The following is a 24,181-nucleotide window of genomic DNA, read 5'->3' as shown; positions in this document are numbered from 1 at the left end:
ACCAAAATGGCTGCAGAAGGTTGGGACAAGCCTCTGAAACAGAAGTAGTACAGGAGGGTTGTCGAATTGGTGAGAAAAAAATTACTATTAGAGAAGGGAAGACCCAAAATAATTGGAATTTAAAATAAAATTGAAGACAGAAGAAAATAAGCGGCGAATTAACTCTGTTTTAAGACTAGCGTGTTATCTTTTCTACTTTAACTTTGTTTTCTATGGATGGATTCTTTACAAATGCCTCTTACTTTTAAACTGGACTGGTCTCTTTTTTTTCCTTCTTCCTCTATACTTTCTCCATTTTTTATATTTGTGGATTAAAAGCTTCTTCTCTCATAAGGCTTGAACAGAGTGTAATTTTTACTCTTTTTTTCTTCTCTGGGAACTTGGTGTTTACAAAGAGAGACAAAAACAGATGGAAAAGAGGTAACACTGCCATCTAGTGGCTAGAGGCTTGGCAATATCTGATAAAGCTATAAGCTTTGTTTACTGAAAGGCTCAGGGGAAAATGTTTTGTTGATACAGGTGTTCCTTTGAAGGAAAGATTTGAAAAACTCCACTGAATTTGTTTGACCCAAAAAGTCTCGGATGTTTTGGCAGTGTTTATAACCTGGAAAATGGCACAACATGAAGAAGAAAAGGCACTTACTTTGCAAAGAATTTTCTTAGAAATTCAAAAAGTTTTAATAATTACAGAGAGAATTGAAAAGAGACTTGAAATTATAGATAAAAATACGGAAAGTACGGGGACAGTGATGAAGTTTGAGGACAGAGCTGAAAAAATAACAGAGACATATGAAACTGATAAGTCACTTCCGGTTTGCTCGGAGGGTCATTTTAAGCGCTACGAAGGCTTCACGGACCTTCAGAAGGCTTCCTTGAAGCCTGCAGAGCAGTCAAAACAACCCTTCGAGCAAACAGGAAGTCCATTCCCAAACTTCCGGTTTGCCCATAGGGCCGTTTTTTTGCGCTCCAGAGGCTTCAGGGAAGCTCATGAGGGCCTCCGGGAGGGTGGGGAGGCTCTTTTTGCCCTCCCCAGGCTCCTATAAAGCCTCTGGAGCCTTGGGAGGGCGAAAAATGTCTTTAAAAAAGGGTGAACTCAGCTGGCCAGCACACGCACGCCCGCTGGCCAGCTGACCGGGCAGCGCCTCGCGTGCCCTGACAAATGGCTCCGCGTGCCACCTGTGGCACGTGTGCCATAGGTTCGCCATCACTGGACCACACTATCTCTGGAAGTATACAGGATGAGGAAATGAAATGTCACAATAATTTTAGTTAAATGTATTTAAATTTTGAGTGCTATGTACAATGTAATAATAGCTATAGTCAAATAAATGATTAATAATGATAAAGCATTTATATATACTAGATTGATAATATGAAATGTTATACAATACTGTAAGTGAGGATCATGGAGATGATGTTGAAAAGCCTTTTTATAAAAGATAAACAATTTTATATAGAATAGAATATAAAGATGTAATATCATTGGATGATTCCAGGATGCTGTAATAAAATGTCATGGTATAAATTTACTTTAAATTTAATATGCCTTATGTTGAAAGGATGTAATAATAGCTAGGCTTAATGGATGTTTAATAATTATATCAATTTATATACAAGTATATTAGATTGATGATACTAATAATGGGGAAAAACATGGAATTGAATATTATGAGAGAATATTATCAATGCTAAAATAATACAATGATGTCATAATAAATTTAGTTAAATATAGTTAAATTTTGAGTGCCATGTGCAACATAATAATAGCTATAGTCAAATAAATGATTAATAATGGTAACAAAGCATTTCTATATACTAGATTGATAATATGAAATCTTATACAAACTGTAAGTGAGGATCATGGAGATGATGTTGAAAAGCCTTTTTATAAAAGATAAACAATTCTATATAGAATAAAATATAAAGATGGTATATTATTGGATGATTTCAGGATTATGTAATAAAACATCATATAAATTTACTTCAAATTTAATATGCCTTATGTTGAAAGGATGTAATAATAGCTGGGCTTAATGGATGTTTACTAATTATAACAATTTGTATACATGTATACTAGATTGATGATATTAATAATGGGGGGGGGATATGGAATTGGAAATTATTAGAGAATATCAATGCTAAAATGATAGAATGACTTAGAATAGGAGGAAGCATAATAACAATGTATACCAAGATATCTTGATTGTCAATATGTGAATTTTGATAAAATTCAAATGAGGACTACGAAAAGTACACAGAAAGACTTTGTAACCAATCGACACACTATGTGTAGTGGAAGAGGCTTTTATCTTATATGTGTTGAGTGTTTGTGTTTGTCTGAAAATAAAACATTTTGTTTAAAAAAAGTATTTTGATTTGCCTGCATACAGTTTACAGCATTTGGATGTTTCTCATATAAACCTCTTTTGATGCAAAATTTCATATCTAGCTTAGAAGAGCAGTAGGTATAAACCTGCTTCACAATGTACATTAATCTCTCTGTGTGTGTTGTGTTTTGTGTGTGTGTGTGTATGTTTGGTGTGTGGTTCTACTCCTACATTAGACATTAACCTGATTGGGTGAATTTGGGCCAGTCTGTCAAGCCGGCCTCCCACAGCAACCAAGAATGAAACCACTTAACTCCATTTTGCAAAATTAAGAGTACTTTTACTGGTTATGAAAAGATAGCAGCTAAGCAAAGCAAGATCTGAGGCAAAAGCACACAAAATCATACATATCATATGTGCCCAAACCCCCTCCCCCTGGTATCCCTCATCCCAGTGTCCAATCTGAAAATCCCTTAGGTGTCATGTGAGTTCCATCTTCAAGGAGCATCATCAGGTTGGTATGCAGGACAGTTGGCCTTGACCGACACCAAGCACTAATCTCCAGCATGCGCAGTAGACGGTGAGACCAAAACTCCCTTTTCACAATCTCTCCTGTACTTAAATTTCCTCTCCCAAATACCACCATCCCTCCCCGTTTCAATGGCAGCCGAAAGCAAATAGCGAAACAGAGGCTGACAGTCACTCTCTTTCAACTCACATCAGTTTTGGATGACAAGCCATCAATCGATTTCTGAAACAAATGGAGCAACTCTCAGCTGAACTGAAATAAGTATAATGCCTTGGTAAGGCCACACTTGGAATACTGCATTCAGTTTTGGTCACCACGATTTAAAAAAGATGTTGAGACTCTAGAAAGTGCAGAGATTCTAGAAAGTGCAGAGAAGAGCAACAAAGATGATTAGGGGACTGGAGGCTAAAACATATGAAGAACAGTTGCAGGAACTGGGTATGTCTAGTTTAATGAAAAGAAGGACTAGGGGAGACATGATGGCAGTGTTCTGATATCTCAGGGGTTGCCACAAAGAAGAGGGAGTCAAACTATTCTCCAAGGCACCTGAGGGTAGAACAAGAAGCAATGGGTGGAAACTAATCAAGGAGAGAAGCAGCCTAGAAATAAGGAGAAATTTCCTGACAGTTAGAACAATTAATCAGTGGAACAACCTGCCTTCAGAAGTTGTGAATGCTCCAACACTGGAAGTTTTAAAGAAGATGTTGGATGTTTGTCTGAAATGGTATAGGGGTTCCTGCCTAAGCAGGGAGTTGGACTAGAAGACCTCCAAGGTCCCTTCCAACTCCAAGGTCCCTTCCAACTCTGTTATTGGAACTGCCAAATTGCAGGCAGCCAGCAGGCAGCAGAGATAGCTTGCAATACTGCACTCTAACCACTGTACCACCACAGCTCATTAGCTCATTGATAGTAAAGTAGTGCAAAAGTCAACTCAATGAGGAGTCAATAACTGGGCTGAATTCACACATTGTACTAATTCATGTTTTGCTTAATTGTTATTATTAACCATTATTCAATCATTAACCATTATTCAATAATGGTTAACAGTCTACAATGGCTAAGGTCATACATGGGATGCTAAAGCAAATCAAAAGCCACCACATTATGTCTTATAAGATAAAATGGGCTTGTGACACATTTAGGATGCTTACATGTTAAGCTGCCTTTTATCATGCTAGGTACCACCCTATGTTTTTTTTTTTCTTATTGGAAAGACTACTAACAGAAGAGCCTAGGATTGTAAATAAATATAAAGTGTGAAGCCACTCTTCATCAGGGTTGGTGGTTTTGAGAATGGAGAACAATCTTTAGAACCTTTTGATCTGACCTCATAACATTTCGGACTCATGTCTTCCATGCTGGAAATATTATCCTGAAGTATCTGCAGATTATCAGGTTTGAAAAGATTCCTATATATAGAGTAGCTAGTCCTTGACAATGGACCGTGTCACTAAGAATGGATTCAAAGTTCCTACAGCCAAGCCACTCATATTATTGCACAATTGCCTTTTGGGTGCTCAACAGTTGCATGTATTTATGGTGGTTTGAAGTGTCCTGTGGCCATTTACCTGTCAACTTTTTGCTGACTGGTGCTTAGTCCTGGTTTCTGACAAAAACTGCCATTGCGGATAATGGATTCACTCAACTATCATGATGTTTGTTTAATGACTGCAGCATTCACTTTAAGACTACCCCAAAAGGTTTATAAAATTGGGTATGATCACTTCATCTACAGATGAATTATTGAGTCTGTCACCTGCACCTCTATAACTGTCTGGTTTGGTTCTGCAACCCAACAAGATAGACACAGACTTCAGATGATAATCAGAACTGCAGAAAAAACCATTACTACCAACCTGCCTTCCATTGAGAACCTGCACGCTGCACGAGTCAAAAAGAGGGCTATGAAAATATTCACAGACCCCTCGCATCCTGGACATAAATTGTTTCAACTCCTACCCTCAAAACGACACTATAGAGTAATGCACACCAAGACAACTAGACACAAGAAGAGTTTTTTTTTTCCTGAACGCCATCACTCTGCTAAACAAATAATTTCCTCACCACTGTCAAGCGTGCATGTGGGTAACTCCGGGGTTGGAACGGAATGAGGAACCCACCACTGATATGCACCAAAGACAAATCCTTGTGTGTCCAATCACACTTGGCCAATAAAGAATTCTATTCTATTCTATTCTATTCTATTCTATTCTACTTACTGTCATGATTTATGACCATAATTCCAGGCTCAATTATGGTTGTAAGTCAAAATCTCCCTAGGAGCAAATTATTTCTAGTCATCATTTATGGTATTGTGATGTGCATCACTTTATTGCACTCAAATTTCTGCAGGCTCTCTGGAGAGACTTTGAATAAATATATCAATGGAAAGCGCTGAAGGGTTGACTAGATAAATGTTCCAGATATATTCAAACCTTTTTTTAATAAATACAAGCAATACTCCACCTTCACCCTTGATCAAAATATATCCTTATATCTATTGCATAAAGAAGAAAAATGAGAAGAAACAGTGTTCTAGTGGCTTTTCTCAAATGTTCTTCTCTTCATCTTTGGACTCAGTCATCAGCTGTGCTTATAAAAGGCTGGAAAGTTAATCTGCGCTTATGAATACAATAAACTCTAATTTCTTAACGTGAGAAGAATTTAAGTAACTTTGGAGAGAATTCTAATTCAAAGTTGGATTTATTTCTGCACTGTCTCTGACTTTCCTTTCAATCATTAAGATGATCCACAAGTAACTAAAACTAGAAAACCAAAGATCACTAATCCACTTCCTCCTTTGGTAATTAATGACTAGACTAAATTCATTAATCTGTACAAATAATAACAGACAGTGAAAATCCTTTCATAATACAGAGTTTCTCTGGTTCACAGAAGTGGCAACAAAAGCCACCACATAGCAACACATCATAGCAAAAGCATTTAGATTATTATGCCATCCCATGGTGCTCTTACAGCACTCTCTCGGCAGTTATAGAGAGTCAGCATACAGCCAATCTGGGTCCTCATTTTACCAGCCTTGGCAGGATGGAAGCCTAAGTCAACCTTGAGTCCCATCAGAATCAAACTCCAGTCCCTGGGCAGAGTTTGACTGATATATTGCATTCTAATCACGATGCCACCAGTGCTCTTTTTTTTAATCCCACATTTCCCCTTCCCCTTTCTTCCCCTTTCTCACTTCCTTACTATCTATATTTCCATTTGTAATTTGTATTTTGTTAGCCTCAATAAAATTTGTATAGATAGATAGATAAATAGATAGATATAGAGATATTGTATAAAAAGAGTGGAGTAACAATCCTTCTTTATAGAGGGCATGTGACAACCTTGCCAAAACGATGAATATTTGTCTAATGGTTGTATAACGCCCATCATTGATGTTCAGAAAGTGTGTTGCTGGCTGGCATTTCAAAAAACAGTGAACAGGGCTAGGCAAAACTGCAGTTAATTTCATTTATATGTAATTAGAGTTAAATTTGAAAATTCTGGTCACGCATGAGTTTCTCTTTTGTTCACATTGTACATTCGTTGCAATTTTTGGAGGTGTTTGGGGCAACATCCAATATTTTCAGGAGACTCCTAAAGTTTTACATTTAGTTTTATGTCTTAGATGATGTGTGACCCCAGATAATTGTGGATTATTCAGTACATTTGAAGCCATGCCTTTGCCTGAAAGATTCTGGTTAAAAACATCTGTTCCTTCTACAGCTGTTGCATTATGCTGAAAAACCAGAGAATAAATGCCTCAAACATGGAAGCATTGTGCCTAATTACCAAAACCAGAGAATGCTCACTAGCCTTTCCTCTAATTAATGGTAAGGTTTAAACAGAAGTTATTTCTCTTTTCTCTCATTTAGGATCACAGCCTTATCTGGTGATCCGGGACAAGGCACGAAAGTCACACAGCCAGCTGAGAGTTCAAACTCCATTTTAATGCTCCAAATTTCCCCAAACTCTCCCACGTTCTTGGCAAGTCCCAGAGCAAAGCATGGGCAAACACATACAGCAACCTCTGGCTGTGCCCAATCAAGAAAAACAAGGGAACAGGGGAATGAGTCCACAAAAGAAGGGACAAACAATGAATCCATGAAACAAGGAACAAGCAATAAGTCCACAAAGTAGGGAACAGGGTACCGAGTCCACGTAGTCAGAAACAAAGCACCGAGTCTACAAAATCAGGAAGAAGAAAGCAGTTCTGCAAACTCCAACTGTTTGTATTGGCATACCAAACTCGACCAATTCAGAATTTGTTCCCAACAAATGCCCCTCCCCACAGCATCTCCTTAAATCTCAGTCCCAAGTGTGGCCTGTGAAGAGGGGAGGGGCGCTCTCCTCCCAAGTCATCAGGTCAGCTGTGCTGTTCCCGCCTTCTTTCCACTCTCCGTGCTCAGGGATTAGGAGTGGGCAGTCCTTGCTCATTGCCTGAACAATGTTGCTCCTCATGTCCACTGCTTGACCTCTCTCAGGCATCTTGCCCCCGTTCCTCCCTGCTAACAAGTTGTCCCAATCCTGGGGGGCCTGGGCTGCCTTGTTCTGCTCCTCCCCACATTCCTCTGAAGCCAACGAAGCCATCCTCCAATGAAGGCAGCTCCAGCTTGTCGTCCTCCACAGATTCAGACCCTGACAGGACACCTTAAATTATATTTAACCAGGTTTTTACATATAACCAAAGTTACATCATCCTTTTGCCCAACCTTCCACAAAATACTTCGAATGTATGGAAACTTTCCACAGAAATATTTACAGCTACACTTTCCATTGATCGTATTCAAAAAGAATTAGGATGGTAAGAGGTGACATCACATTTCCCCCCCTTCTTTTCCTTCCTTTCCCTTTCCCTTATATCCTGTACCATATAAATCCAGAGCTATGCTTGCGACTGCTTCAGAGGAAATCATGGAAGATATTTGGACTTGAATATGTTGCTGTTGGGATCACATCATTTTGGATAGTTTGTCAGTGATGCATATATCAGCTTGGGATTTCTGACACTGGACCACAGATGAAGTAGCCATTGAGTTTGTCAGTTGGGTAGAACAAGTGAGCGATGAAAAAGCCCACTTGACTGGTGTTTATACAAATAGAATTTGTTCCGGGTTGCAACCACAGTCCAAAGGTCCAGGAATAACATTATAATCTAGGAACAGAGGTGGTGGAGCTGCCCTTTGATCTTCTGTATGAGAATTGTATAATTTTGGAATTCCTAGAACCAAGGTAACTAGCTTAGTTACAAGCAATAATGTGTAAGGGGCTGTAGGAATAACCTTGAGGAACTGAAGGAGAAACCACACACAAGACAACACATGAAAGCAATCTGAGTCCAAAGCAGAAATATAATTTGAGAAAACATCTCAGACTTGACTTTCCCTTGTTTATTTAAAAATAAAGGCAGGGAGACACATTCACACTTAGAAGAATGAAGTCAGTCCTTAGGCCACAGTAGGAAACCAAAGTTATGACTCCTAATACTATTTTTATCATAAAGTTACAATAACAGAATCTTGTCAATCTAGCTCAGGGGTGTCAAACTCGCATCGTCATGGCGGTTAACAGAATTAATTTAAAAGAATTTCTGTTGCTAGGCAAACTGGTTAAGTGAGTCATGCCCGATTTTACAACATTTTTAGCCATGGTTATTAAGCAAACATTGCAGTTAAGCAAATCATATGGTTGTTAAGTAAAAGCAGCTCTCCCCATTGACTTTGCTTGTTGGAAGCTAGCTGCAAGGGACGCAAATCGTGATCGCCTAATGTTAGGATTCTGCAACTGTTTGAAATGCATACTGGTTGCCAAGCACCTGAATTTTGATCATGTGGCAATAGGGATGTTACAACAGTCATAAGTGTGAGGACAGGTCATCACTTATTTCAGTGCCATTGTAACTTTGAACGATTGATAAACATGATTGTAATTTGAGGACTACCTGTACATTATATAATACGAGAAAATTTCATATTACCTATCTCTTTATTCACATTGCACCAAATCCTTTGTTTTTCTATTTTTTTTCTATGTGTAACTTGAATTTATATAAATGTGGCTACTTGATGACATTTGGTAAAAGCTAATATTAATAATTTTAAAAATTCTAATATTTCAACTCTGACTCAATCTTTAAATTGAGCTTGTGTTGGCCTAGTAATTAAAATTGCCCGAATAATGTTGCTTCTTTTTTTTCTTCTCCAAATGGACATTTTTGCTTTTGGGGGAATACTTTGGGAACCCCCAAATCTAATTATTTAAAGTAGATTCTGTACTAGGAAAAGAGGTTTCAATGATACCAGCTAGAACTCAGCTATTATTCACTTACATTCTTGCCATTGACTAAATAAGACTATCCAATTTGGCCTTGTGATTTTTTTTTAAATGAGCACACCATTTAATATCCTCTCCTGCTGTCAGTATACATTTTCTAGCTCTGCTTTCCAATTATCAAGATGCCTTCATCCTGCAGCGAAAGAAATATAAATGGGTCAAAATATAAAAAGTAACCCATTTTCATATTTTCAGAAAGGGGGGATTAATATAGTTTTTGTTTCTTTACCTCAGGAATTCTCTGAGAGAAGTCACCTTTGCACCTTGCAAAGCCAAAATGAAGTATTTTACAGAGAACTCCTACAATCCGTTTTAAGAATGTAACTAAAGATGGTTTGAACCTGAGCCACTTCTCTCCCATTTGAGCTATTCTGCTGATGAAGGACTCTGAAGACTTCAGCACATCCCACTTTATTTTGTGATCCTGAGATACACTTTGCTCCACAACAGCATTAATGAAATGACTTGCTAGATTAAAACCACACGGCTCTACATTTAGAGTCACAGAATCTCTTCCTCAGCAGCTGAAAAAAGTGTGGGGAAAGCTACATAATTTACAAGATAAGCCGAAGAACAAATTCCTTGAGAGGAATCTGATGCATAGTACATACTTTTGCAGAAATTGCATGGAAGAATGTCTTTGTTTTACATACATTTATTTATTTTTAACAGATATTACCACATGGGTTTTTGTGATCTATCCTTCAGGAGCAAGGACTGTACGTCCAGGGGTGAAATTCAGCAGGTTCTGACAGGTTCTAGAGAACCGGTAGTGGAAATTTTGAGTAGTTTGGAGAACTGGCAAATACTACCTCTAGCTGGTTCCAGAGTGGGGTAGAAATGGAGATTTTGCAGTATCCTTCCCCTGCCACACCCACAAAGCCATGCCCAAAGAACCAGTAGTAAAAAAAAAAAATAGAATTTCACCACTGTATGTCCCATAGGTTTGCACAGCACACTAAAACCAGTGTGTTTTAACCTCTTTTTTTGTTATAATAATATAATAAGAGTTGGAAGGGACCTTGGAGTTCTTCTAGTCCAACCCCCTGCTTAGGCAGGAAACCCAACACCACTTCAGACAAATGGTTATCCAATATCTTTAAAACTTCCAGTGTTGGAGCATTTACCACTTCTAGAGGCAAGTTGTTCCACTGATTAATTGTTCCGTCAGGAAATTTCTCCCTAGTTCTAAGTTGCTTCTCTCCTTTATTAGTTTTCACCCATTGTTTCTTGTCCTGCCCGCAGGTGCTTTAGAGAATAGCTTTGCTCCCTCTTCTTTGTGGCAACCCCTGAGATACTGGAGCACTGCCATGGTGTCTCCCCTAGTACTTCTTTTCATTAAACTAGACATACCCAGTTCCTGCAACCATTCTTCATATGTTTTAGCCTCCACTCCTTTAATCATCTTTGTTGCTCTTCTCTGCACGGTTTCTAATGTCTCCACATCCTTTTTACATTGTTGTTAATTGATAACACTGAATTGTTAGTTAGCACTTCATGGTAAGATGCTGGGAAGCTGTATGCTTTGAAGATTAGCTGATGTTTTGGTAGAAATGTTTGGTGAATTTTCAGTAATCATATTGTATCTCTTGTAATTTCCTTGATTTTCATCTCTCTCTGAAAGAAAAGTAATATGGCTTCCCATCTTCTTAGCATGAACTGCATAATTCTGTTCTCCCAGTTGATTATCTTCTTTTGCAAGATATATACAAAAACTATATAATGTTTTCTAGAGACAGAAGATTTGAGGAAATATTCTAAATACTTTGTTCTATTAATTTCTTAAGGATTAAGGGAAACTACAGATGCCATTGGTTCTTCACAAAACAAAGAAAACCACTGAAGTATGTTTGCTTTGTTTATACCCCTATCAAAGAAGAATATTTGCATGATGTGAGTGAAAGAGAAAAATAAATAGGCATAGTAGTGGCAATAAAAGTATCATCCTGAGATAATGTGCAGCATGCAACATTTTTCAGAACAGGACAAAAATAGCATTTAAGGTAATGGCAAATGTAATTAATGTATTTGAATTGTCAGCAAGTAGCTAATATCTACAGGAAGCACAAAAGGATTTGAACTGCACAAGGAAAGTTAAAAGCAATACAAGCATTTTTTATTTACATCAGAAGTTGAAAGAAGAAAAAGGAAGGGATGATGGGATTGATGCCTGGAGAGGATAATTATACTTGATGAGGAGAAAGAAGATCACCTCAACTGTTTTGCTTCAGTCTTCTTTCTTGAATGCTGTACAATTGGACCTATAGAAAATAATTGACACAACGAACAATTGGAAACTGACGTGCATTGTTATTTCAATGAACCCTGGATTGTTAAGGGTCCTGTTACCTGCACTGGCAAGTGGTTCAACCTTATGTTTTCCATCTAATTCCTTCTAGTCATTACATTGCAAGATTCTATCATTCCAACATTATTAATACATAGTATTCTTCTTCCTCTTCTTTCACATGTACAAATTACAATTCGATAGCAAGCTTTGGAGGATTCTGGAGTAAATATACAAAAACTGGAGGGGCAGATATGGCCCTGGAGCCCAAGTTACAGTTTATGCCTTACCACCATCATAATGGTTTAAATGCATTTTCTGTTTCTCGGTAAATTGAATGAAACCTATTAAAGCTGGGATTTAAAACAGATCAATGTACTTCCTACAGCTAGATTCTCTTAAAAGCAATAAAATGCATACAAGCTTAGCTCTCTCTTCCCCATAGAAATCATGTGTAGCATACGAGTTACCTCTTTTATATTCCAGGATTTGAGTGGACTATAGTGGTATTTGAATTCAAATAACAAACAGTAGGTGCATTTTGCTTCACCGTGATAAATGCTTTTTTAAATTAGGGTTATTGATTCCAGTGTCTCATGAAAACAGCTATGTCTACTAATTGAGTATCAATCACATAGGTGATAGTTTGTATCAACATATACATTTCCATGGCTAAATTGGAATATAAAGGTAGATAACAGCATATCTCATTAGACGTTGTGATTTGCATTGAGTAGCTTGTATCAGTATGGTAAGCTCCCTAGATTGGAATACAGAGGCACAATAGATCATCGCCAAAGGTTAAGCTCAAATCTATTAACAAGATGGAACTGGATAAGAAACAATCCAAGTGATGAGCCTTAGAAATGTATTTTTCCCAACTCCATGAAGTAACTTACTTTTACTTTTAGTTAGTGTTATATTCCGCTTGAAGAGACAAGCGTAATTAAAAGCTGTGTGGTTTGTGTGGTATTGGCTGAGTAGTCAGCTAGATTAAAATCTAATTTGGTTATTTATTAACCAAATTAATCAATAGCAACCAATAATGGAGAATGATTTATTCCAGGCTGGAGAAACAATAGTTGAAATGGGGGATAGATATAGAAGAAAAACAATGACAAAGGGAGAATATAAGTAGTACAAAATCAAACACAAAGCAAAGACTTTCTATGAACATTCTACAGGTAGTATCTATGATCTGGAGTCCCAGTGTGGAGATTGCAGCTGACTGCTAATTTATAAAAAAGAACATTTTTTTTGCATCAATAATTATTGTTTCTGAGATATCTATGTGTGTTATAAAGTATAATGATAATCAAATCTAAACTTATGTTTATGTACTTATGATAAGCATTATATTTTAACAGGGTCATTGCTAGATCTTGATTCAATACATTCTTTTCTTGATCACCTACTTGTATTTGTTTGCAATGATCAGGAAACTGATTTATGAATCAAAACCCAGATTATTTGAACTTGATTATGAAAAGCAATGTTATTCATCTACTTGGATGATGCACATTGCTTGAATTTATAGCCAGCACAATAGTAGAAATAAATAAAAAAGCACGCACCTTAAAATCAGCATTATTTCAAAGTCTACCATTTATTGATGGTCTTCAGTTAAAGCCTCAGAAAAATTAAATACTGCCCCAAGGCATGAAAAATACACAAAATTTTATCAAAATATTTGTATTCCAAAGGGTATGTACATATCATACACTTTACATAACTGTAAACAGGGAAGTTCTTTCACCACCTGTAAGATAATTTTGTTTAATTAGTAAACTCAGATTTGTATTGTTATACATATACAACTGGATGCCATGTTTAACCCAAAATCGTTTTTTAAAAAATGTATAAAGATATGGTTCAAAACATTTACAAAAGTAAATAACCGTCAGGTTAGTACAAAATGAATTATATTACATTCATATAAAAAGATTAAATGGAATTTTCCATTATGGTGGTTGTGGTGTATCTTAAGAGAAAAAAAGGGAAAAGATTCTCAAGCGCTGAATTATCATTTTTTTCCTGTGATGCAAATAAAATGGAATTTCACCCATGATCTGAAGAAGGTTTTGTGCTTCTGAAAAACACTCTAGAACAGTGTTTCTCAATCTTGGCAACTTGAAGATGTCTGGACTTCAACTCCCAGAATTCCCCAGCCAGCGAATGCTGGCTGGGGAATTCTGGGAGTTGAAGTCCAGACATCTTCAAGTTGCCAAGATTGAGAAACACTGCTCTAGAATATTGTGTCCTAACCTTGGCAACTTGAAGAAGCGTGGAGTGCAATTCTTCAACTGCCTGGGGAATTCTGGGAGTTGAAGTGCACACATTTTCAAGCTGCCACGTTTGAAAAACACTGTCCCAGAAGATGCACAATTAGCCTGTGCACGAAGGAATCTTCCCAACCTTCAAACTCTTCTCAGCAACAACCATGTTAAGATGAGGAATTCTGGGAAGTGAAGTCCAACATCTGCATGCTCGAGTTGGGGACGACCGCCATAAATAATTGAAATGTGCAAGGATATTGGCATATGTGTATATGAGCATATACTGCAAGTTACAAACATTTGACAAACTTCACAAATATCCCCTATTCCCAGTGCACTGTAATAAGGGGGGGCGGGGAGTAGCACCAGAGACCAATACAGGCTGAAGGCCAGTATAAACATAATGAAATCAACATATACGGTTCACATACCTGACAATATTGGATGTGAGCAGAACCATTGAATAAACCTTGAACTTGGGATTTCCCCCCAATGTGTGTGTATGTGAAAGAAATTCCCTCTCTTGTGCAAAAGATAAGGTGGAGAATTATAGTGAGGAAAATGACTTTTGGGGTGGGATCTTCATCAGGGTTCTGTGGCACAGGAGGTGAGAGGCTTCTTTCCAGGATCTGCATAGAATATGTGTTGGAGGTCATAGTCTATTGTGTTTGGGAACAATATTTTACTTCCCAGGGGGTTGTACAGCATTTGTGACCCTTATAGCATCAGGTGGTGCAGGCACTATTACCTTCTGTGCATGCACACATTAATGTATATTGATTAGTCCATCAGCAAGTGCATGAGGCAAGCACTATTGGTTAATCAAAACAACTCTAATATTTGAAGAAGACAGGAATGGCTACGAGTATTTGAAAACAATCACTTATCGATTTTGACACAGATTGGTCAGTTGACATACAGTTCTCATACTTTACTTCCAAAGATGAGCAGATTCAAAAGAAATTGCCTCTGTTTCCTAGCACTAAGGAACAACAAAGATGCTCCAAGATCATTTTGGAAGTTATTAAGAACTTGACGTCAGAAATACAAGCATGAATAAAGCAAGAGAGTTGGCCAAAGGCTCCCTCTAGCTATCCATATCTTCCTTTTTTTTAATGTTTCAGTTGGCCCAAAACAAGTATACAAGTATATGGAAAAAGTCCATTTAAGACCAGAATACCTGGGAAAACAATATCTAATTCTCTTCTGAGTATGATTACTAGAAACATCCCTTAAAATTTAAACAAAACAAGAAAGACTGCCTTAAAAATAGGGGGCATGGATAATGGAAAGAGTGTGCAAGGGGAGCTTTGTAGAGTAGAATAGAGAACATATGGTATATTAGACACCAGGGTAAAAGTTTTCCACGATTAAACTAAGTGATTAACTTGTGTCTATGCTGTACTGTTTCAGATGCTAGATGGGTGACAGAGCTAACAAACCTGGGCAAAAATCCAGTGCAATAAAGAACAGCCATCTGGACTTTTGGACCAAGATACTCAAGAAGAAAAAATATAAATATAGTTCCAATCCTGTACTATTTGATTAATCCCAACACACTAGCTTTTTGTATGTATAAAATACTTCCTGTACTCTGAATTGATATTACCAAGATGAAGGTTTTCAGATCATTGTGATAAAAAAAAAGCCTTGAGAGAAAGCTATTTTTTAAAAACCTTAAAAAGTTAGTTCAGTGTGACTTTTTATAAATTAGGCAATGATGAAAACAAAGTATGATTGACTGCAAATAAACCAGAGGAAGAAGAGAAGCACATATACATATCACCTTTTAAACTAGACAAAATGGGAGTTTCTAACAGCAAAAATGTACACAGGTCCACTCAGAAGCAATTTCCATAATTTTCAAATGTGTGCTTTCATAGAAAAACAAGTCAAAAGACTAAGGACATTCTATCTTCATCAATGGATGACAACCAATCTTGGGTTAAGGCGGATTTTTCAGCTTCACACCATCTAGTTGAGTTATGGCTGTAAGTCCCAAAATTCCTACCCAGTTACAATCCTAACCACCCCTGAAGAAAGAACTAGGGCATGTAAGGCAGAACCAAACATAAAAGCTACCCTGCTGATCAGAACAAACAACCATCTAGACTAGCATTCTGTGTCATATGATGGGCAACCAATGGGGGGTTCATAAGGATGGACAGAAGGATAACAGTCGGCCTACAAACATAGAAGTGAAATGAACACTCTGATCTGACACAAGCTCAGGCATTCATTCACCTGTCGCTGTGCCTTTTGGAACATGCCAACATAAGCTGTTATAATTCTGTGCTAACAACATCTGCATCTATGACACCTGGGCAAACTGATTCTAACCAAAATGATCACAGAGCAAGTCAGCAACTGGCAAGCTCACAGAAGTGAATGAATTGAGATATGTGGGAGCAGTCAGCCCTTCCTCAAGCTTCAAACTCAGGCACTAGTTTTATCGTTGGCTTAAAGAATACCTTGGCTTCTCACTATTTGGGCAATGCCAAACAAAAACACATGCACCATAAAAGCATCATAAAAAATTAAGAAAAAATAATACTTTTACTATTCTATTTTTGTTCCATAAAACTTATATTAAGAATGCAACCTAAAATACTGTATTCATATAAATGCACAAAAACCTCCAATAAAAATATATATATAATATATTCATTTTTGTTAAAAGGCTCATTTTTTCTCTCTCTCTCTCTCTCTAGAATCTACACAATTTTGCTCTTGCCCTTGTTCCTTTTTCTTCCACGTAATGTCAGGAAACAATCCCAGAATCACATTTCCCCTCGGCGGCGGCTTTTATCTGCAACAGGAGCACCATCTTCCTCTTCTTCCTCTTCCTCTTCCTCATAGTTTTCATCGTGTCCTTCTTTCTGTTGCTTCCCTTCCTGAATGTCTTCCTCTTGATCAACTCCTTCGCTCACCTTTTCTTCAGCCTGGATATCCAAAATTGGTAAAAGAGAGAGATGATTTCAGAACACAAATTGGAAAAAAAAAAACCAAGCAAAATAGGGAAAAGGATACATTTTTGGGAAGCAGAACTAATACATTTTATAACTGGAAATATAAAGGATGGAAACTAATCAAGGAGAGAAGCAACCTGGAATTAAGGAGAAACTTCCTAACAGTAAGGACAATTAACCAGTGCAAGCGCTTGCTTTAGAGGTTGTGGGTGATTTATTACTAGAGGTTTTTAAGAAGAGACTAGATAGCCACTTCTCTGAAATGATACGGGGCTTCCTTCTTGAGCAGATTGGACTAGAGTATGGGTGTCAAACTTGACTGTGTCACATGACATCTCGTGACTTTTTTAACTTTGCGGAGCTGGGCTGGGCGTGGCATGTATGTGATGCATCTTGCCTGCGGGCAGCCAGTTTGATAGGCCTGGACTAGAAGACTTCCAAGGTCCCTTCCAGCTCTATTCTGATTTAAATTTAGATTAAATTCTATAACATTCTAATTGTTACACCAAAATAGATGGAATTGCTTCTTTCCCTCCCCTCCAGATAATTTTCTGGAAATGGCAGAAAATCCAAAGGAATATGCCTAATGATATTAGCATCCTATGTCTTTCACTCTTTAAAGATGAAACAGTCATAAACGAAGTGTGCAGCTTCTAAACAACACAATCTTACCCGATTGAATTGTCTCAGCCACTAATTTCACAGCGTTAACTTAACGTTCATGGACCTCACCCCATATTTAAGAGGTTCCCCAAGGGAAGTATGTAAGTGCACTAATGTTTCCTATTGCCCTTGTCACATTTTTTTTTAATTTTGCTCATTTGGATTTGTATTTTTCATCTGACAAACAAACAAATAAATAAATACAAAATAAAATAAAATAAGCATTTGGAGTCACCCAACCCATCCAGCAGCAAAATGATTAAATGCAGTCCTGTTATCTATCTTTTTAATGAATATTATTGTCCATTTTATTTAAAAATAAAAGTAATGTTCTATTGGTCTCTCCTGAGTTGCCTATTTGGAAAGGTTGGTGATAAAAAGCCAAGTGCAATCCTGGCTGGAAAAAGCTTCCATCCCTTCACCCAAATGGACCTTTCATTAGCATTTTATTAATGCTGCGCAGATTTGTGATAGTGCTTTACAGGTAAATCCACACATCCCTGGTATTCGTTCTGGTTTCACTACAATCTAATTAGCAATCACTTTCCCCCCCCCCACAAGGGCTATATCATTGATTCTGTTGAATTTGACATCTGTTATGTTTGTAAAAATTCTGAAAAGCTGGTATGAGGATCCAAACTGTTTGCCAGTCCAAACACTGATTAAGACTTATTTGCTTTAATAAGGAATGCATTTGCTTTTATCAAAGCAGAAAGAGTAATAGTTAAGAGATTTGATGGATAAAGTAACAACATTTTAGATCCGAGTCCATTTCCCACTGTAGCATCTTCTTTGCTTCATTATTTAATTGTGCAGTACTTACATTTTCATCATTTTCACCATATGGATCTTCACCATTGTGTTCCAGCTCCCTTTTCTTCTCTTCGGGTAGATCTCCTTGGGCCTATTAAAAACATACATATCTAAGAACAAAGTGATATTCTATATATATATAAAAATGGCTGTGTGCGTGTATGTTCCAGCATAACTCTGGAATGCCTCGAGCAATTTCAACCAAACCTGGTACACAGATGACTTACTCTCTGCAAAAAAATACTGTGAGGGTAAGACACCCCTAACACCCCTTGGGGTGTGTGTTCTGTTAAGCTACAGCCTGCTGTGCCTTAAAATGGCTTCTACTGTACTGCCAAAAAATGGCTTCTAATGTATAGCGCAGTGGAGTCGCCATGGTAATGGCTTCACAGTACTCCACAAGAGCGCTCCATCTGGTAAGGGGGAAAATCCAACATTAGAAATTACGTATCTGGGAGTTCTACAATGAAATCCATTGCAATCTCCTTGTCAGGGGAAGATTTCACCCTGAACTAATGAGGTCTGGAATCGACGGCTTTTCCAAACAGCATATCCTCAAGAAACGAAAAATAAAATAAAACCCGAGAACATGTTCTGATTAAAAACAAGCTTTAATACAAAAATAACAAAATAGAAATAAAACAAATCTATCTAATTGTTACATTTTGGCAAGAACAAATGTTGTCCGCCTTCTTGAAGACGAACAAAGATCAAAAGGAAAAAAGTCTCTGGAATGTGTGATGTATTATAAATGTGTTAAGCATGCGCAGTAAATCATTGTCAGATAAGAAAAACTTCTCTGCAGTATAACTTATAATAGAGGCTCAAGTAGACAAACAAAATAACGTAGTGACACTCCTCCCATGGTCCGGACATTTTTCCCCCTATAAATAAATACCCAGGCAATGCCGCATTATCAGCTAGTAGAAGATAAAGTATACATTTGGGCTACACTGTACCTATCGGGTATGAAACATTTATCTTGGCTACTGTGTGTATTTATTTTGTGGATGTATTTACTGCTTTATTGCTTTTAACTGTTTTGTAGTTTTAGAATTGTAAGTCACTCGGTTGAGTTGGGAAGCTATAGAGAATGAATGAATGAATGAATGAATGAATGAATGAATGAATGAATCAAAGAAAGAAAGAAAGAAAGAAAGAAAGAAAGAAAGAAAGAAAGAAAGAAAGAAAGAAAGAAAGAAAGAAAGAAAGAAAAAACCAATTTTCTTTTTAATGTCTTGGAATAAAGTTCTAAGAATTCCCCATCATAAAATTTCTAGCAGTTATAATCCTGTTCCTCCTCTGACTAACCAATAGGATTATGAAGTACACGTCGTCCTTGACTTACAACAGCTCATTTAGTGACCGTTCAAAGTTACACCACCACTGAAAAAAGTGACTTATGACCATTTTTCACACTTATGACCATTGCAGCATCCCCATGGTCATGTGATTTACATCTGGATGCTTGACAACTGACTCACATTTATGACGGTTTCAGTGTCCCAGGAGTCATGTGATCCCCTTTTGTGACCTCCTGACAAGCAAAGTCCATGGGGAAACCAGATTCACTTAACAACCGTGTTACTAATTTAACAACTGCAGTCATTCACTTAACAAACGTGGCAAGAAAAGTCGTAAAACGGGGCAAAACTCACTTAACAAATTTCTCACTTAGCAACATAAATTTGGGGCTCAATTATGGTCGTTAAGTTGAGGACAACCTGTACATGAAGTACTTCTTTGGGCTGTGTACTGTTTTAGCTTGTCCTTGCTTGCAGAGACTACCTGTGGACTATACATTACATTGTTGGACTTGAAAAATATGGGCTTAGGGTTCCACCCAGATATATTATCGCAGCTTTTTTTCCTGTAATGTTTTTCATCATTCAGCCTGCCCTTCCTCCAAGAAGAACAGGACACATAAATTCAACCCACCGCCATATATTATCCTCACCATAAACCTGCGAAGTAGAGGTTCATTAATTTCACCTTACTTACCTCTTCTTCTCCCTCTTCCTGGTACTGCTCATCCACATTGTCTTCTTTCTGATCCGGATTGCCCACCACCTGCAGATAAATCAACCAGATTCTGCTGCTCTTATTCCCGTGGGCTCCAGAACTCAGAAAATAAGTATTAACTTTAAAAATAAAATAAAATAAAGGACAGGGAAAAAAAACTATAGACAGGCTGGGCTATTGCAAGGGTTTAAATCTGAAAGCTCACATATCACTGAGATCTGTACGGGCATAAGTTTGGTCAGTCTATTAACTGTGGTTGAAAGATCTGGAATAGTTTGATACACAGGGCCATAAAATGAAACTGATACATGGTCTAATGTAGGGGTGCTGGAAATATCTATCATGGATATCTTTTCAAGCGCAGAGTCTTTGTCTGCCGAAACGGAGTCTGTTGCGCTACAAATGAGCACATAATTCACTGAGTTCTTTCGCCTACCCTTTGGAATATTTCTCAGCTAAAAATACACGGGGCTAAGTGCTTATCATGTTGCATTAAAATGCGCACTAAATTTTAATTTTAGATTCACATTAAGATCGTATGTTTGGCAAAGATGTATGCAAAAATAAATGCAGGTTTTTGTGTCATTCCTTCAGAATAAGACCCTGTTTTTTAAAAAAATGCAGAACCACCCAAAATTTTGATGGAATGAATCACTCAAGATATATGATACATCAATTGGATTATCCACTAATTGCTTCCATATATTCTGAGAGTGAGATGAAAGCAAATACATTATTAATCAACACTAAACAAACTGGATATTCTCTTCCCATCATTTTAAACAAATAATTTACATTGATAAGGTTGATAATGCTTCTCCAATCAACAACAGAGTGATTGTGTAGTCCACTCAGTAATAAAAAATTTAAAAAATAGGACAACCCTAATAATATTCATGAAACAACATTAGCTACTGATCAAACTAATAAACAAAGAAAAAGAAACCTGAGAACTGGGAATATCAATAGCCAACTAACATTCACTTAAAGAAAGAATTCATTTCATCCGTCAGAATCAAAATGCATTGGAGTGTATGCAGTGTATGCAGTGGAGTACCCCAAGGCTCTGTTTTAGGCCCAGTACTCTTCAACATCTTCATCAATGATTTGGATGAGGGAATAAATGGGGAACTCATCAAATTTGCAGATGACACCAAGCTGGAAGGAATAGCCAACACTCCAGAAGACAGGCTTAAAATACAGAAGGATCTTGACAAACTTGAACATTGGGCACTATATAATAAAATGAAATTCAATGGTGAAAAGAGTACGGTTCTACATTTAGGCAACAAAAAGGAAATGCACAGGTACAGTATAGGTGGTACCTTGCTCAATAGTAGTAACTGTGAAAGGGATCTTGGAGTCCTAGTGGACAACCATTTAAATATGAGCCAGCAGTGTGCAGCAGCTGCCAAAAAAGCCAACACAGTTCTAGGCTGCATCAACAGAGGGATAGAATCAAGATCACGTGAAGTGTTAATACCACTTTATAATGCCTTGGTAAGGCCACACTTGGAATACTGCATTCAGTTTTGGTCACCACGGTGTAGAAAAGATGTGGAGACTCTAGAAAGAGTGCAGAGAAGAGCAACAAAGATGATTAGGGGACTGGAAACTAAAACATATGAAGAACGGTTGCAGGAACTGGGTATGTCTAGTTTAATGAAAAGAAGGGCTAGGGGAGACATGATAGCAGTGTTCCAATATCTCAGGGGTTGCCACAAAGAAGAGGGAGTCAAACTATTCTCCAAGGCACCTGAGGGTAGAACAAGAAGCAATGGGTGGAAACTAATCAAGGAGAGAAGCAACTTACAACTGAGGAGAAATTTCCTGACAGTTGGAACAATTAATCAGTGGAACAGCTTGCCTCCAGAAGTTGTGAATGTTCCAACACTGGAAGTTTTTAAGAAGAAGTTGGATAACCATTTGTCTGAAATGGTATAGGGTTTCCTGCCTAAGCAGGGGGTTGGACTAGAAACCTCCAAGGTCCCTTCCAACTCTGCTATTGTATTGTATTGTATTGTATTGTATTGTATTGTATGTATGAAAAAGGCTTAAACAGCCAGATCTCAATGGTTTTATAGAAACCCAAGAATGGGGAGAATATTAGGTTCTCCGCAGAGATGTTATTGCAGAAAAGTGGGGTCACAAAGGCAGGGCAGGTCTCCAGGATCCCTGCATATGTAGGGACCCAAAGGAAGGACCCAGAGGGAATCCTTCCTCTTAGATCTCTTCAGGTGACAAAGGCCACTGGGAGAAGACATTCCAGAAGATGTCCAAGGCCAAAGCTATGAAGATATTTACATGAACTATGAACACATTTAGTCATACCTGGAAACCCAAAAGGTAACCTGAGCAGGTCTCACAGAAAAGGTATTTATTATTGAATAAATAAATTGCCCTTAACAATCTGAGTTCTATGTTCTGGACTAGCTTGTGGACTCAGGTAAAGGTAAATGTTCCCCTCGCACATATGTGATAGTTGTTCCCGACTTTAGGGAGCGATGGTCATCTCTGTTTCAAAGCCGAAGAGCCATCGCCGTCCGAAGATGTCTCCGTGGTCATGTGGCGTGCATGACTAAATGCCAAAGGTGCACAGAATGCTGTTACCTGCCCACCAAGGTGGTCCCTATTTTTCGACTTGCATTTTTACATGCTTTCAAACTGCTAGGTTGGCGGAAGCTGGGACAGGTAATGGGAGCTCACTCTGTTACCCGGCACTAGGGATTCAAACTGCTGAACTGACAACCTTTCTGATCGCCAAGTTCAGTGTCTTAGCTACTGAGCCACCATGTCCCATTTTAGCGTCTTAACCACTGAGCCACCGTGTCCCATTTTACATGGGGCTGTCTTTGAGCATCACTGATGTTCAAAGACAGCCCCATGTAAAATGAGTCCACATGAGGGATCACTGGTGCTCTCTGAGCTTGGATGTTTTCTTGCAGATGTTTCATTAGCTAAATTAGATAACACCATCAGTGTTAACAAAACCCCTCATTTCAATCCTGAGCTACAAGTATTCTCCTTTATTAATAGTCCAAATGAAAGTTGTCCAAGGCATGAGTGACTATGAGCAAGAACCCCTCCGCCCCGCCCTGAAGGAAAGCTTGTAACTTGAGCAACAAATGAAACTGTGGAGAAGCCTTCCAAATCACAACTGTGACCAAAATGGGTTGAAACTTTTGTATTTATTTTTTTAAAAAATAATAATTTGGAGGCCCAGAGTCACTGGGTGTCAGGTAATATATGCATTTAATCAATTATTATTTGGAAATGTACTGCAAGTCACCATTGAATATGGATAGTATAAAACACATTCTTCTGGCCAATGCTTAAGAATATGGAACACAGCAATTAAAATTATATTAATATTATATTCATGCTTGAGCAAATGATATGGATTTTTTTTTGTAAACAATACATTCTAATATAATTTCCACTTCAAAACTCTTTTCAGTGATGTGAAAGGTGGACACAGTGTTTAGAAACAAGATTACTTAATTCAATATTTGTTCTCAAAAGCTTCTCTCTTTCTCTTGATCTCTATCTTTATAATGAATTTATCCAGAGGACAAGAATAAATTAATGTTTATTGTCTAGACCTTGTTATGCTAGTTTGTACGCATTAGGAGAATCAATGTAGAGCAGAAGAAAGAGGATCAATGCTCTTCTTAATATATATTTTTTTAAACATCAGAAACCTAGACACTGGATTAAGCACTTCTTCTTTCGAAAGCTCATTGTAACAAGTACATTTTAAGCTATCATCAATATCTGCTAATGCCTCTACAGAAGTTTGTACTGTGTTTCAACAACAACAAATATTCAAAAAGTACCATGTTTTTTGGACTATAAGACGCACCGGGGTATAAGACCCATCAAGATTTTGAAGACGTAAATAAGAAAAAAAAGTTTTTGTCCTCCCCGGCCCCCAGGAGCACTCTGCAGGCTTCAGCTGG

The 24,181-nt window shown here is 37.7% G+C and overlaps 1 protein-coding gene across 4 annotated transcripts in view; it reads right to left on the bottom strand.

Annotated features, from left to right (window-relative positions):
- Nucleotides 1–13,066: 13,066 nt before the first annotated feature.
- Nucleotides 13,067–24,181, bottom strand: part of GOLIM4 (golgi integral membrane protein 4) — a 71,403-nt gene continuing 60,288 nt past the window's right edge. For all 4 annotated transcript variants that reach the window (XM_081954323.1, XM_081954322.1, XM_081954325.1 and 1 more), the window contains 4 exons: nt 20,202–20,270; nt 18,211–18,291; nt 13,745–16,697; nt 13,067–13,600 (listed from right to left, as the gene is read on the bottom strand). In XM_081954323.1, the coding sequence (XP_081810449.1) occupies nt 16,536–16,697; nt 18,211–18,291; nt 20,202–20,270 (312 nt within the window). In that variant the 3' untranslated portion in view covers nt 13,067–13,600; nt 13,745–16,535. The remainder of the gene's footprint in view (nt 13,601–13,744; nt 16,698–18,210; nt 18,292–20,201; nt 20,271–24,181) is intronic.

The sequence above is a fragment of the Natrix helvetica genome (assembly GCF_964273705.1).
Source record: "Natrix helvetica genome assembly, chromosome: 5".
NCBI classification, from domain to species: Eukaryota; Metazoa; Chordata; class Lepidosauria; order Squamata; family Natricidae; genus Natrix; species Natrix helvetica.
Note: the sequence above shows the minus strand (reverse complement) of the source record. Positions and strands in the feature narration are given on the sequence as shown.